The following is a 16,342-nucleotide window of genomic DNA, read 5'->3' on the forward strand; positions in this document are numbered from 1 at the left end:
GTTATTTCACATGAAAGTGTTTTCCCACTTCAGCGGGAGCAGCGCCATATACATTTTTTTGCCCATGTGTAAGGACCGTATTTCCAAATTATCCCAGAGATGGTACATAGCATCTTAGTTTTTCTTTGTTTGTGCGTGCGCCTGTGTGTGTGTGTGTGTGTGTGTGTGTGTGTGTGTGTTAATTTAATCATACAAATATTCATTTATGCAGTAAGGAAAAACCTCCTCATCTTCATCTCCTCCCAGGCACCATCAGGCCCCACCACAAACACCTGCCCAGCTCACCGGCTGCACACACCAGGTGCAGGGGGCAGCCATTCACCCAAGGAGACAAAGGGAAGGCAAGGCTGGGCAGAGCTGGCTGGGGAATCAGCTTACATTTCCGAGCCCTGGAAACCCTACCGTCTTAGAGTTTAGTTCACATGCTGTTTCTTCTGCATAGAATGACTTTCCTCCTTTCTTCCTATAGCTGGTCTTTCCAGGATCAGCCCAAATAGCCTTTCCTTGTAGAAACTTTCCTGGCCAATTCCACACCTGCTGCTCCTCCCCTCCGTAGAAAAGTCCTCTCTCTGCTCCTCTATGGCAGATTGCTCAGACCTCTCTTTAACACTCATCGCATTGTATCAGAATTTGTGTGAGTGTCTGCCCAGTCAGAATCAGAGCTTCTGGGAAGTCAGATAACTAGGTCACTCATTTGTGTGTCCTTTGACCTTCGCATTTGTACTTGCTTAATAAATGCTTGTTAAATGTTTGCATGAAAGAGAGAGAGAGAAGAAGGGAGAGAGGAAGGGAGGAATGGAGGGAAAGAAAGAGATCTACATTTCCTGCAGTAATTAGCTGAGAATAGGGTGTTCCCATGTTGGTGGGAAGGAGGATGAGGCGGTTATTGCACATTTGAGGGTACCACATGGGATTCCAGTGCAGGGGATGGGAAGTGGTAGGGACACAGACACCAATTTCAATGGCAAAAGGGTTACAAAAAAGAGATAAATTTGGTCCTAAAAGCAAGTTTTGTTACCTCACAATTTTGCATATGATCTGCTCAACTCAGAGATATAATAACAAAAATTTGTTTAACCCTCAATAATTTAAAAATACTGTTAGAGAAAGAACATAAAGATTTCATATGAGAAAGCTAAATTACATTACTTAAGAAACACTTATTCCAAGGTTCTTGTAATAATATTCAAAACCACTGTCTTGGAAAAAAAAATGATAACCCCTGCATCAGTTAAGCATGTAGTTTTGTGGGTTTTCCTAATTCTTAACCCTATTATTCCAAAGAATGTATTCTTCCCTTAGTTATCTACTACATTGATAATATTCTTATCTTCTTTTGGCATGTCAATTTTCACAATTATGAATACATAAGGTGTTCTATAAATGGACCTTTAACCATCTTTGCTAGTTACTTGTCTACAGTAGTGATCTTGGATGAACTCATTTGTCATCATCATTTTCTTTTTGATGAATACTATATAAAGGAAATGTATTTGGTGACAGGCTTCAACAAAAACTGATCAATTTAGTTGCCCTCTAGAGTAGTGATTATGTTGTCTGGTGTAACTTTTTGGATGATCCTCCAAGGAAAGGTTTCTGTAAGCATCAGTACAGGCACCTAAAGTGTGCATAGGATTATTCTGGAATTTATGGTTCTTTGAGCAATGCAACAACAACAAAAAAAGTATACTGCCTGGTTATCAGTGGAAGATATTGTATCTGGGGAGTCCAGACTAACATATCTGGAACAGTGAAGAAGCAGTGGCAGATACCACACAGTGGGTTGGCTGAACCACAGGATCTGTCTCACAGTTTTGGAGGCTGGAAGGCTGGTTTCCTCACGGGGTCAGCAGCTTTCTGGCTAGCTGGCAGTCCTTGGGGTTCCCTGGCTTTCCATTCACCCGGTGGTGATGCTCCCCTCCTTTCTCTTCCAGATTCTGTTGACTTCCGGCTTCTGGCTCCTCCCCAAGGCTTTCTCTCTTATAAGGCATCTCCAGTAATAGTATTCAGACCAGTACTGATTCAGGTGTCCACACCTTAACTAAAAATAACATCTTCCAAAGGTCCTATTTACACTGGGTTCACACCCACAGAAATGGGCTTAAGATAAAGGACATGTTCTTTTTTTTTTTTCAGGGGTACATAATCCAGCATACCACACAGTCCAAGAATGGATATAGTTAATTGCTTATCAGAATATTTTTTTTTTAATATTTCCTCTATGTTGAGAAATAGCAATTTGTTTTCTGAGCCTTTGAATGATACAGAAAAAGCTATTTCTTCATAAAGCTTTATGCATCAGTATTGATGGACCATCATGATGGAAAAATAAAGTACAAAAGTAGAGCAAAAATGATTTTCAGACATATTAATATGCATATAGACTGGAAAATATTTTGCTTCGGTGCAAACTGCATCCCGGTGAATCATTTCCATTTGGGAGTTGGGATTGCAGCTTCTCCGGTATGGACGCATCATGTGAGAAGATTGGCTTGGGGCAATGGGGAGGAAACGAGCCCATCTCATATCAAGCCGTCGACATTTTCTATGACTGCTCAAGGTGCTGCAGAGAAATGATCTGGCATGCATTAAAGCTCAGGAGAGAAGGGGGCGGGAGGGGAGCGTGCCTGCCGGAGTGGCTCTCGCAGAGAACGCGATCGCCCTCTAGCATGCATTTACAAGCACACTGCCATGACGCAACTCTGGCCACTTCGCCGCCAGGGAGTCGGGGTGGGGACGCAGCGGGGCACCTCCCGGTGGGAGGACTATCGGGACCAAAGAAAGAGGCTGGCGACGCTCAGGAAGAGCCTCAAACATCTGAATCGCGGCCGCAGGGCCACCTAAAGCCGGTGCAGTCTGAAAAGGCGCGCGTCACCCGCAGCCCCACCCCCAGCCCGTCGCTTGGCTCCCCCTCTTCCACCCCGCCGCCGCCGTGTGTCGCCTTCCTGTTCGGAAGTCTTACTAGGTTGCTGGGACAGAACAGGGGGCGCCTGCCCCACCCATCAGGTATCCGGTTGGAAGGAAAAGCCAGTCTCAACAACTTGATTCGCTCGGTTAAATGATAAGTTGAGCCGACCGTCCGTCTCCAACCGCTCAGCTTTCGGGTTGGGGGAGGTGGGGCGCATCGGACGTTCCTTTTCTGTCCCAACCGCAAATCACCCGGTGGCGCCTCTTTTTTCCTCGGCTTTGGGCCCTTCCCCGATCCTCCAGGAATGCGCACGGCAGAACTTCTTTGAGAAAATGAACCCTGTGCATGTGTTTTGAAATTTTTCCCGGACTGATTTGGGATGATAATCAGTCAAGTTACATTTCTTGTGTGTCTTGCTGGGAGTGTAATAAACCCAGGATGCTGGTGGCTGTAATTTTCTGGGTGATGTTGCAACGGGGGGAATAAATGGCCCAGTGTTGAACTTTGCAGCTTGCTCCCTTCCTGTTTGTAAACTGCCTTTATATAAAGCAGAGTTCATAACAGAGCAGGGACAGCCAGGCGTCCCTGGCTCGCGGGCTCCCATGTCATCGGAGCTTGCAGCCTTATCAAAAACAGAGCAGGGAGGCAGCTCCAGCCATATCTGGGCACTACCTCAAACCTCCAGCAAGCAATTCCCGGGGCAACCTGAAGAATGAAAGAGGAGGCTATAAAATCCCCCCTGAGAGGTTTGTGTGCTCTTATTACTGTAATTTCGGTGGAGTGAGTAAAGCAAAGATGCTTCAGAGGATTTGGGGTTGCTTGGTGTGGGGGAAAGCAAGAAGGCACAGCAGGTGGGGTGGGGGGAGGGGAGAGTCTCTGATGAACGGCTCCTTAATTTAATAATTAAAACAAGCAAACCCTTTGTGCAGGTTGAGCTTTCTGGGCCACCTGAGCAAAATTTCCTCTCTCGAGGAGGGAGGAAGCCACGCTGAGGTGGGCTAGCCTAGTTGAGTGGTAGAGCATGTGTTATGGGGGATACTGGAAAAAATTCATGTGAGAGGAAGTAGACATGGGCCGGTTCCTGTGATTTGGAGTTTCCTTAACCTTGCTGTAGGTTGAAGCATCCATTTCAGGCAAACAGTAAGTGCTTTTTTAAGAATGGGTGCTGGGCATCATTTCCCAGCCAGCCTCCTGGGGAAGGGAGCCGTGTTCCCCTCTCTCGGCTAGGGGACTGTTGTCACATTAGGGCAAATAAGGTGGTAGTTCCTGCAAAACACATCGCGGCTCCGGACCAAAGGAAAACCGCTTCACATGCACGCTATTCCTGGTTGGACAGCTGATATTTCGGAGTGTGTCAGACCCAGCAGGCAACTCTTAAGACAGCAGGGCCCCGGGCGGCAAGGGTCACAGCAGGGCAGCCGCTGCAGACGGCACCAGCGAGCGCCAGAAGCCTGGCAGCGGCGCTTAGTAACTCGTGGCTGTCTCCCCGGCTCCGGGCCGAGTCGTGATGTCGGGGCATCCCGGCCAGCGCGCACAACTCGCGGGCACCTCCGGGCTAGCCGCGGGGTGCTGGAAGGCATCCGCACCGCAGCACTGCAGGGCCGGGCCCCGCCTCCAGCTCCCCCACCTCCTCTGCTTTCCAGAGCGCTGTTACGGGCTAATCTTTTATGTGTTAACCGGTCTCAGTTCTCTGGGACTTGAGAGAAAGAGCGAGTGAATGGGCGAGGTGATAAAATTGTAAGATTTCTGGTTCAGCCCTGAAATAAGTTTAAGGAGGGGTAGGGAGGTAAAGACCGACTAAGGCATTTCAAGACCTGGCACTGTGACCAGCGCTGTTTCCACGTGGGGGGTGCGGGAGGGGAGCAGGTTCCCCCCCCCGAAGGGAGTTGGCGACGCCCGGTGTCGGGACCCCTGCGGCGCCTGCACCTCTCCGGGTCACTCCGGGTCGTCTCTGTGCCAAGCCGCTGCTCCCCTAACTCGCCACTTCCTCACGTGTTCTTGGCATGGCGGGGATTAAAAATGCAAGGGAAAAAAAATGCATGCGGAAAGGACAGAATGTTCTCAAAGATTACATTAGGAAAAAAAAAAAAGTGAAATGCAGATTGTACGTTTTTCCCCCTCCGTGCAGACACGAACTTTATTTCCGCCCCCTCCCCTCCACATTCCTGACCTCTCCCTCCCCCTTCCCGCTTTCTTTCCTTCCTTCCTCCTCTTCCAAGTTCTGGGATTTTTCTGCCTCGGCTTTGGCCAAAAGCACAAAAAAGGCGTTTTCGGAAGCGCCTCGGCCGCGCACAAGGGCCACTTGTTTGTTTTGGGACTCGGGGCAGGAAATCTGGCCGGCCTGACTCACGGCGGCTCCTTGAGGCGGCGGCAGTGCGGGCTCTGGCTCTCCGCGCGCCGGCCGGCCCGCCCGCCATGGGGGAGATGCAGGGCGCGCTGGCCCGGGCCCGGCTCGAGTCGCTGCTGCGGCCCCGCCACAAGAAGAGGCCCGAGGTGCAGAAGAGGAGCGAGTCCTTCCTGCTGAGCGGCCTGGGTGAGCGCCGGCCCGCCGGGGACCCGCCAGCGGCCCGGGGCGCGGGCCGGGGGCTTGGTTGGTGGTTTGGAGGGGTGCGAGCGGGAGCCCCGGCCCCGGCGGGTTAGAGCGCGCCGGAGCCTTGACACGGCGGATAAGGTCTCGCGGTGACCTCCCCGGGCGCCGCCGCCTGTGCGCGCCTGATAAGCCGGGCGGCCGGGCTGCGGGGGCTGCGGAGGCTGCGGCGGGCACTGGGGCCGGGCCCGCGCCGAGGGGCCTCCGCACGGAGAAACCCGGGCCAGGCCGGGGCCGCCAGCTTCCTCGAGGGAAGAATCAAGGAGAAAGGCGAGGAGGAAGGTGGAAAATCCCCCCCGCCTCGCCGTTCCTCCCCGGCCCCCGGCCGGCGGTTCCCCGCTCCGGCCGGACGCCGCGCCTGCAGTTCCCGGGCCCGCCCCGCAGCGCGGGCTGCCTCGCCGCGAAGGAGCCGCGCGGCGGGAGGGGCGGGGCCAGGCCGGATGCCCCGCCCCTTCATCCTCGCGGGGCCCCGCCCCCCGGCGGCGCAGCGCCTATAAGGCGGGCGGTGCGGCCCGAGCGCAGTGTCTGCCCCGCCGCTTACCCGCCGCCAACGTCTCTCTGTCCTCCTACCGCGGCGATGACGGTGAAAACCGAGGCAGCCAGGGGCACCCTCACTTACGCCAGGATGAGGGGAATGGTAGCCATCCTCATCGGTGAGTGGGGGGTGACTGGGCGTCTAGGAAACGCGACGAGGAATGTTTAGAAGGTCGCGGACCCGATGAGCGTGTGTGATGTCCGATGTGAAGCCGTCTAAACGTTCATGTTTTTATTAGTAAAAATTTTTGTTCCTCTTTGATTTGCAGCTTTCATGAAGCAAAGAAGGATGGGCCTGAACGACTTCATTCAGAAGATTGCCAGTAACTCCTATGCATGCAAGCAGTAAGTTTGGGGGGGATTTGCGGAAAGAAAAATAAGTAGTGTCGTTTGGGTTTGCTAGTAGTAAAGATTTAGCAGTTGGTCGGGAAGAGGACGGCTTCTCCGGGAGGGATGGATCTTTTCTCGCCTGCAATTCCTAATTATTTAAAACGTTTTGAACATTAATAGTAATTACTGATTTGGCTCGTTACGGGGTTGTAGGATAAATTTTTCACGTTTGCCCATTTCACGCCCTCTCTCCATGAGCAACCCTAATCTCTACATTTTATGGGATTTGTTGTTCTCTTGAACCTACTTCTTTTCAACCGAGTAAGTTGGTTGGATGTTTTCCCTTTAAACACCCTGGAAAATGTGAGCCAGGATCTCTTGCTGGCGTTCGCTTGCCCCCCAGTGGTGTGAAATGAGGTTATAACTTGCTCCTTTATTCTCGGCAGCCCTGAAGTTCAGTCGATTTTGAAAATCTCCCAACCTCAGGAGCCGGAGCTTATGAATGCCAACCCTTCTCCTCCAGTAAGTATTCTCTGTGTGATGCATCTGTGAGGAAAATGACAAATGAGTCATTTAGTATTCTTACAGCCATGAATTAAAGCAGCATTTCTAGACATTAGTATCAAAGCAGGAATGCCTTGTTAGTTCATGGCATAACAAGTGATAAGTATTGAGTCACTGGAGTATTTTAAAAGGCATGTTCCATAATTTTTTTTTTATCTGCCCACAACATGATTGTATACTATTTTCATCCACTTATTTGAAATATTGGTTTGTATGGCTGGAAAGTAGCTTTTCAATTTGCTTATAGGTGTAGGTTGACTTGCCTCAGTCTTTTGTAGATTGTAACAAATCTTACATTGCTTGTATTCTTATAGATGTCATCCTCTGATGGAAAGATACTAAAAGAAAATGCTTTCTTTTCCAGCCAAGCCCTTCTCAGCAAATCAACCTTGGCCCATCATCCAATCCTCATGCGAAACCTTCTGACTTTCATTTCTTAAAAGTGATTGGAAAAGGCAGTTTTGGAAAGGTAATTTCAGACGCGAAGACCTTATTTATAACGTCTTGTGCACATGTTTTACATTCTCCCTGGATGTGGATAGCAACATGATTTTCTTTTAATATGGGAATTCCAGGTTCTTCTAGCAAGGCACAAGGTGGAAGAAGCATTCTACGCAGTCAAAGTTTTACAGAAGAAAGCCATCCTGAAAAAGAAGGAGGTAGGAAATGTGCCGATGGGTTGGGGCTGGAGGTAGACACCTGTCGAGTGGTCTCTACCTTGAAATTTGGGTGCCAGTTTGAAATTTGTCACTAAATCTTAATTGTTCTTTTCCTAGGAAAAGCATATTATGTCGGAGCGGAATGTTCTGTTGAAGAATGTGAAGCACCCTTTTCTGGTGGGCCTCCACTTCTCTTTCCAGACTGCTGACAAGCTGTACTTTGTCCTAGATTACATTAACGGTGGAGAGGTGAGCTGAGAGGATCAGGGCTAACCCCTGAGTGTTTGTGTAGAGCTTAGTTTGAAAAGGCTTTTCAAAGACGGGGTTTCCAGGTTACCAGAACTAGCATTTCCTTTAACTGGCAGGGTTTAAATAGTTAATGGACAATTTAAGGCCCCTTCCTGTGATTGTTCTCTTGAGCTATGATTGTTCTCTTTAGCTACGAAATGTCAAGATTAATTAAGTGCATTGTGGAAAGGCTTTGGCAACCCTGGCTAACTTTTGTTCTGTCTTCTGCAGTTGTTCTACCACCTCCAGAGGGAGCGCTTCTTCCTGGAACCGCGGGCTCGTTTCTATGCTGCTGAAATAGCCAGCGCCTTGGGTTACCTGCACTCTCTGAACATCGTTTATAGGTGAGCAGGAAGCACCAAGTGGAGAGGGGAGTAAAATCCTAGCCTTCAACAGAGCCGACTTTGTCACCTAAAACCAGGCTTCCCTATCACAGGGGAGCTGTGTTGACCCTGCCTCCAGGGAACGAGAGTTGGCTAGGATTGTTTCTAACCCAGACTAGATGAGCAGAACAAGGACTCCCTTTTGCATTCACTCAACTGCAATGCATTTAAAATGCTTCCAACAGCTCTAGCTGACTATGTTGACAAAGGCTTTCTTAGGACGCGTAATTAATGTAAGCAACTGCCTTTCATTTTTTTACAGAGACTTAAAACCAGAGAATATCTTGCTAGATTCACAGGGACACATTGTCCTCACGGACTTTGGACTCTGCAAGGAGAACATCGAGCACAATGGCACGACATCCACCTTCTGTGGCACCCCTGAGGTAGGAGCTCTCTTGATTTGTTGCCAAGAGATAAGGCTCTTAGTACCCAAACAGTAAACTGTTCTCAGACATTTCTTAGTACAGTTCAGTGCAAGTAAAATATATTTGCTGCTTGATGCAACATGAGACATTCCAAGGTCTTAGGTTGCCTTCATGAAAACTGGCAGCTTGCAAGCTGTCGTAAATTCCCAAATCTGTTGGAGTTCTAAGAGCTCCCTAAGTATCAGTTCACCTGGACAGCCAAAGAGTACAGCAGTTTTATCGAGAAGTAATGTAAAGAAATCTCCCCAAGGAGCTCTCTGCCCTTTCAAATACACGCCTGGTCTTGGGGTCCCTTGGCTTCACAGGCTCTCACCTCCCTGTTTCCTGGTCTGCCTTTCAGTACCTGGCCCCAGAAGTGCTTCACAAGCAGCCGTACGACAGGACCGTGGACTGGTGGTGCCTGGGGGCTGTCTTGTATGAGATGCTGTATGGCCTGGTGAGTGGCATGCCGGGAATCACAGACATCACCCCGGGTTCGGTGACGCGCCCTTAAAGCATATTCTTACCATCCAGCTCAGGGTCAGGCTGCACGGAAGCCCAATTATAATTGTTGCCCTCATCAGTAAACAAAAGCTGATCAGAGTAGCATATTGGTAACTTGATAAGTGTTTGAGAGTAAATTGCTGGCCAGTAGGTTTTTATTTTTTTAAGTTTACATTCTACTGAATATGATCACATTCAACCTGTGAGATAGCAAAAAGTGTGACTTCTTAGCATATACTCCCTGATGCCTTAAAAAAAAAAAAAATCAAGGAAAAGACAGCTTTCCTCAAACCCAGCTTAGTATAGTGCAATTTAACCAATAATATATATGATATGAAACTTTCAGTTAAATAATCTGTGGTTTTCCCCATTCTTACAGCCTCCTTTTTATAGCCGAAACACAGCTGAGATGTACGACAACATCCTGAACAAGCCCCTCCAGTTGAAACCAAACATTACAAATTCTGCCAGGCACCTCCTAGAGGGCCTCCTGCAGAAGGACAGGACAAAGAGGCTCGGTGCCAAGGACGACTTTGTGAGTGTCATTTTTTTTTCCCTGTCTTTGTGGGCTGTCGGAAATACATTAGACCTCTGCCCTTACTGAGTTCTGCTGGTCTAAATTAATCTCGTGTTTCTCTTCAACAGATGGAGATTAAGAATCATATCTTCTTTTCCCTGATTAACTGGGATGATCTCATTAATAAGAAGATAACTCCCCCTTTTAACCCAAATGTGGTGAGTATCTAAGTATAGTGAGGCCCAAGGTTGGTGGGGGTGGGGGAACCCTTAGGTAATAAATTGGCAGATAGTTTCTTCATAGACCCATTATTTTCCCTAGAGAAGTAGCATTTCTGCCCCAACAAAGCTCAAAGCTTTTGACACATTCATCAATTAAAGTCAAAAGATGAGAAAAAATGAACGTCATCATTTAAGCTTTGTGTGGCCTTTGGAGTTTTGTGCTTGAGGTGGACGCTGGTGGGGGACTTGCACCTAGAGTCCTGCAGCTTTAAGCTCCTGTATGGAAAGAATCCTAAATCAAGATCTCCCTGTCCGGTGTCCAGTGTGAAGTCCTGACACTATGCTTTTTCCCTCCCATGATAAAAGAGTGGCCCAAGCGACCTGCGGCACTTTGACCCCGAGTTCACTGAAGAGCCGGTCCCCAACTCCATCGGCCGGTCCCCGGACAGCATCCTCATCACAGCCAGCGTCAAGGAGGCCGCCGAGGCCTTCCTGGGCTTCTCCTATGCCCCTCCCATGGACTCCTTCCTCTGAGCAGCCTTAGAGGGCCAGTTCTGAAGGATTCTGCGTGTTTTCAGATGTTTTCGTTAGCCTTTCGGCAGAGCTGCCGGCCGACAGGACGTCTTTCAAGAGAAATTTGCACATCTCTGGGAGCTGGGCGGTCTTTGTTGCACACTGTTTGCTGGAAGCTTCTTGAAGAACACACCCTGATTTCAGTGAGCTCACGGGGTCTTCATTTTCACTCGTTCCTTCCAACGTGGTGCTATCTCTGAAACGAGCATTCGAATGCTGCCCTAGACAGACGCAGTCCTCTTAGAAGGAAGACTGTTTTCTAGGAAGGCTCTTGTGAAGGGCTTGTCTGGGCTTTGATAGATGCGACTATTCTGAAATGTGCCTTTCCTGTGAGGTCGTGTGAGCTCCAAAGCTTTTCCTATTGCAAGAGTGTTCGGGTCCTTTATTTTCCCTTGTGGGTTCACTGTGCAAGCAGTGGGATGAGTGTGGTGTGTGTGATCACAGATGGATTTAGTTATGGGCATCAATGTGACACTTGGCAGAGCGCTACAACGTGGGACATTGTTTGTTTCTTCCATATTTGGAAGATCAATTTATGTGTAGACTTTTTTTTTTTGTAAGATAATAGTTAACTAAAATTTATTGAAATGGTCTTGCAATGACTTGTATCCAGATGCTTAAAGAAAGCATTGCTGCTACAAATATTTCTATTTTTAGAAAGGGTTTTTATGGACCAATGCCCCAGTTGTCGGTCAAAGCCATTGGTGTTTTTCATTGTTAAAAATGTCACCTATAAAATGGGCATTATTTATGTGTTTGTTTTTTTTTTTGCATTCCTGATAACTATATGTATTGTATGAGGAGAAGTCTATACATTGGGTTATGATACTAGTATATTTAAACTTAACAGGCTTATTTGTAAAGTAAACCACCATTTTAATGTACTGTAATTAACATGGTTATAATACATACAACCCCACCCTCCTCCCCACCACACACCTTTTTTTGTGTGTGATAAGCCAATTTTGGTTTGCAATAAAACCTTGAAAAACTAAACGGCATTGTGTTCTTTTGCATATTTTGGTTAAGGGGGTGATCAATAATGAATTAGTTTAAAATTTAAAATCATGAAAATGTTGGTATGGTTTCCAGCGCAGTTGTTCGCTTCTAACAGTAACAGCTTCTCACACCAAGAAAAGACATGATGGACTGAGCACCCGTTTGATATTCAGGTCTCTCAGCACACCTTCGTGGTGTCGCCCATTCATTCCATTCATACAGCCACCCAAACAAATCCTTTCCCATTTACCCGTCTTGCAAGGACAGCCATGAAGTGTAATGTTCTCTATATTTATTGCCAGCTTTGTGAAATTGGACTCTTGGTCCTGACATTTGGCTTGTCCTAAGAAACAGGTAATTATTTCAGCAAATATTTCAGCACCTACTCCGGGCCAGATCCTATTCTGAGTGCTGGGGATGAAGCAGTGAGCAGAGCAGACAAATGTCTGCCCTTAGAGGACCTTTTAGGAAGATGGAAAAGGCAGACTATTTTTAAATAAAGCAGTTATACATGAATCCATGGGAATCAAGATAACACTGCAAGTGTAGAAGGCGGCCCCTAAGGAAGGTGAGGAGGTTTCTGATAAATAGCTGGGCTCTGGGTTCTGACAGTACCCACAGCTGGGTAGCGCCTGGCAGACTGTGAGCTGGATGCAGGGCTCCCTCTTAGCGTTTTCCTCCCTGGAGAGAGGCACAATATTAGATCATTTAAGTGATCATTTTTCTCTTTTCTAGGCCTTCTACGCATATCTCAAGCAAATAACTAAGACAGTCCCCAAAAGGCTATGTCTTAATACACTGGAAAAACTCAACTGCACCCCCCAGGGCCTGGCCTGCCAGTCTCACAGAGATTGCCCCAGCAAAGCTGTGACTTTTTCCTCTTCTTGTCATCACTCTGCTATCTGACCCCATCTCACCACCCAAGGCTTCTAAGGGAGTAGTCCTTCACCCCCATCGTTCCACTGAAGGAATCGGCTCAAAGAGAGTCAAGGACTTCTTTCTCAAGATGGCTACAGGGCAAGCTCTGCAGTTGCCTTGCTGCTTGATTCTTGAGGCATTAGCTACATATTAAACTCCCTGCCAAACCCAAATGCCAAACAAACTGCAGTGACACACAGAATCCAAAGCACACATTTTCCTAGCAAAGACCTATGCTAGCCCGGATGGGGAGATGCATATTTCTCCCTCACACTCATTGTCAGTAACAGTTGTGAATTCCTCCTTGAACAAAAAGTGCTTCAGTGTTTTTAATGTGAATACAGTTCTTGCAAGGTAGGAATCTGCAATTTTATAACTCAGAGGGGCCAGGTATGGATTACAAAGTTGGCTTTTTGTTCTGTTTTTTTCTTCAAGGGCAGAAATTTGCTTGCTTGGGTTACAGCCCATCCCTATGCAAGATCTGATGTGAGCTTCCCCAGACTCCAAAGATGCCAGGGGAGACCCAGGTGTTGTCATACAAATGGGAGGAGATTGGCTCAATCCAAGTGGGTGGGAAGGGAACGGGGCAAGAACAGGGAAGTTAAGAAAGAACAAGGGATCAATAAACCAATGGCAAATATTTACTAAGCGCTGTGATGTCAACTAGCAGACATGCAGAGATATCTTTTATCTAGGAGAGCAGGGCACAGCCCTGCCTTCATAGTCCCTGAGCAACAGCCCATTTCTCCATAACTCTTCGTCTTTGGGTCTGCCCAAACCATGGGCTTGGAGAACTTATTCAGCTCACAGTCCCATGAGCTCAAATGTGACTAAAGCCACAGCTACCATGAAGAATAAGTCAGTCACTGTCCTTACTGGGTTCTCCATTTACTCGGAGAGACGTCGCACCTACCCAGAGTGAATGAGAGCTGGTAAATGAGTGATACAAAGAATGTGGGCCAGTGCCTAGAGAAGGCTTCACAGAAAGGATTCTAAATACCAGATTCTAGTTCCAAGGAGTCAAGTGGAATGTCGACCCTGGGAAATGGATAACAAGAACAGTCATAGCTAACACTTATCGAGCTCTCAGTATGTACCAGACATTGTTCTAAGTACTGTACACTCATTAATTTATTTATTCTTCATAATGAACCCCATGACATCAAAAGTGAAGAAAAGCAGAAAGAGGCAATTTGCTGGTTAGTGAGTGGTGGTGGGGCCAAAGTCAAATCCTGGCACTCTGGCCTCAAAGCCTACAATTCTCACCATTACTTTATCCTGTCTGAAAGGTGACCAAAGCATTTAAATGTAAAGAGCTGTATGCTGGTTAGCCATTCATTTATTAATTTATCAGACTTAGTTACTGAGATACCTTCTAGGCATCAAGCTAGGCAAAGTGAGAGAGAAAGAGAGGGAAATTTTGCAACTATCACAGAGACATGATCTGTTGCTGATGGAGAGCAGCTGGAAATGGCAGCTGGAAATGTCACACATTGTCACATTGTGACAAAGTTACTACAACCATTTTGGAAAGCTGTTTGGCAGTATCTATTAAAGCTGAACACATATATAACATGACCCAGTAATTCCACTCCACGGCCTATATCCCAAAGAGGGTACATATAGTCAACAAAAATTTGCAAGAATGTTCATAGTAGCACTATTCATAACAACCCCAAACTGGGAACAATTCAAAATGTCCAACAGCAGAATGAACAGATAAATTACTGTGGGGTCATATAATGGATTATAATACTGCAATGAAAATTTACTAATAATTGCCACACCTGACAACAGGGAATCAATCTCACAAACATAAAAACCAGACTGTATGGTTTAATTTATATAAAATTTAAAAGCAGCTGCACAAATCTAATCTATATAAAAGTGAGGGTGTTAGTACTTTTGGGGAAGGCGTGAAAACCATGATTGAGAGGGTGCCGAAGCAAGGTCTTTTGGGTGCTCGTAATTTCTTGATTGAGTGGTGGTTTCAGGGGTGGTTTTACTTTGTGATATTTCATCAACTTGTACACTTAGGGTATGTGCACTTTTCTCTCTGATTTATCTATAAAAATGTGCATCAAAAATACGTGGGATGGTAAAAACAGGATGTTAGGGGAACACGTGAGAGACACCTTACCCCATGTGGGGGCCAGGCAAAGGGGCTAAGTCCTGAGAGAGTTTGGGAGCGGAATGCTTCAGGACAGATAGAGTGTCCCGGTCAGCATCTCGGAGGAACTAGATCTTGAAAGCAAGTAGGCAGAAAGAAGGCAATTCCAGGTGCGGTGGTAGTGGTGATGGTGGAGCCAACTTTTGTAAGCTGGATGAGTGTACCGTGAAGAGGGGGGCAGAATGGGATGTTGGAAAAAGGATCTCAGACTGGCTAGGTTGGAATCCCAGCCCTACTGACCAGTGTTCTAGTTGGAGACAAGTAGTAATTTGGCCAAACATCTCCCAACTTGAGTTTCTTCCCTGGGGACAATGCAATGGAGGCCTATCTCTTCACAGTAATCCGTGAGATAAAGCCAGGAGGAACTGGTATTCAAAGAATGCAAATTATTGTTTTCTTCCTTACCTGTTTGCCCTTCCCAATCTCCCTTCTTCTTTACTACACTGTAGGAGAAAAAGATATTAAAAAACAGTGGGAAATATATTTGAATGGAGAGGTGGACCAAGTCATTGATGTTCTTGAAAATCCAACGGAGAAGTTTAAATTTCCTGAAGTAGCAAAGAGAAGCATTTGGCAGTTTTCTATGAGGAAAGTGAAGTGATCAAAGAGAGCGTTCTGATGGCACTTGCTTGGAGAGCGGGGAAGATCCTTGGAGTAAAAAAAGCCACTTAGGAGACTTCCCAGCCATCCCAATGGTGATGGTGAGAAAAGGACAGAAAAGAGGTAATTTGAAAGTTCCCAAATCAATGGGGCTTAATCAGTTATTGGGAATGGAGAAGAAAGAAGGATGAATCATTAGCAATGATTAATGATTAGCAATGCATTAATTAATACAATTGACTTGATTTATGGAAGATGTTGTCACAGTTGGAATAATAGCGTCCAGGACAAAGGCCATCCACCAGTTCTTTGATGTCCCCAGGATGTAATGAATCAGTCAATAGTCAATCAATTTAATTGACAAAGCAAGTTGCTACACATAGTAATCAATCTCTCTCCCATCTTGTTAAGTAATTTCTCTCTGAAAGCCCCTGAAATCCTCTTCCATGTGCTTTGAGCATGGGTGTTAATCAGGACACACTCCTATTAAGAAAAGCACACCCATTCAAGTTAATGGAGGTCACCTTGAGAAATCACTTAAACACTTTTCTCGTATTGCATGAAAATAGTCAAACAACTACTGAAACCAAAAATTAAATTATTATCGCTTAGAATGCGCTGTGGCTTACATGTGACCTTCCCTAGTAATTTGGCCACTACATCCTTGCTCTATGTGAACCAATTTCATTTGGGTATGTTTTCTCTGCTTTCGCCATCTTCTCTGTGAAGGACTTGAGCAGCAAGATTAAGAGCGATCCTTGGGGTTTACTCAATGATGTTTATCTGAAACATCGTGTTCAGATAGAGAGGTTTGTGTACTTGGGTGTCTTGGAAACGGTGGACTTTGATGGGCAGGGTCCTGGGTTTCTTCTTCTGTGTCCTGTGCTCCACCTAAGGTATCTCACATGGCAGGAAAACAATGACAATAAACAAGATACAGACTGTTCAGGAGAAAGCACACCTGCAGACAGTCGCTTCTCGGAAACAGTAGACAAGGGTCATGAGCACAAAGAGAAGCCTTCCTCGTGACACTTTACACACACATAAAACAGATGAGTGGCTGCCAATCCGTTCATGACATCTGGGTGATTTTAACTCAGTTATGCTCAATTTTATTTTCCTGCCAACTTTGCTAGTCATAGCAAAGAAGCCAAAGTTGTTGCCTCCCTGCATTGAACTA

General features: G+C 46.7%; 1 protein-coding gene across 3 annotated transcripts in view; it reads left to right on the forward strand.

Annotated features, from left to right (window-relative positions):
- The window catches only part of SGK1 (serum/glucocorticoid regulated kinase 1), a 115,458-nt gene extending 103,987 nt beyond the window's left edge, over positions 1 to 11,471 (forward strand). The window contains exons 1-12 of one of the 3 annotated variants that reach the window (XM_037843633.1): positions 3,504 to 3,654; positions 6,299 to 6,374; positions 6,806 to 6,881; positions 7,288 to 7,392; positions 7,499 to 7,582; positions 7,700 to 7,831; positions 8,102 to 8,214; positions 8,516 to 8,639; positions 9,022 to 9,117; positions 9,544 to 9,699; positions 9,810 to 9,899; positions 10,269 to 11,471. In XM_037843633.1, coding sequence (XP_037699561.1) covers positions 3,621 to 3,654; positions 6,299 to 6,374; positions 6,806 to 6,881; positions 7,288 to 7,392; positions 7,499 to 7,582; positions 7,700 to 7,831; positions 8,102 to 8,214; positions 8,516 to 8,639; positions 9,022 to 9,117; positions 9,544 to 9,699; positions 9,810 to 9,899; positions 10,269 to 10,436 — 1,254 coding nt within the window. In that variant the 5' untranslated portion in view covers positions 3,504 to 3,620 and the 3' untranslated portion in view covers positions 10,437 to 11,471. Of the gene's footprint in view, positions 1 to 3,503; positions 3,655 to 5,511; positions 6,149 to 6,298; positions 6,375 to 6,805; positions 6,882 to 7,287; positions 7,393 to 7,498; positions 7,583 to 7,699; positions 7,832 to 8,101; positions 8,215 to 8,515; positions 8,640 to 9,021; positions 9,118 to 9,543; positions 9,700 to 9,809; positions 9,900 to 10,268 lie in introns of those variants that run through there. The other 2 variants (XM_037843632.1, XM_037843631.1) reach the window with 2 other exon arrangements.
- The last annotated feature ends 4,871 nt before the right edge of the window (positions 11,472 to 16,342 follow it).

Source organism: Choloepus didactylus, chromosome 7, assembly GCF_015220235.1.
Source record: "Choloepus didactylus isolate mChoDid1 chromosome 7, mChoDid1.pri, whole genome shotgun sequence".
NCBI lineage: Eukaryota > Metazoa > Chordata > Mammalia > Pilosa > Megalonychidae > Choloepus > Choloepus didactylus.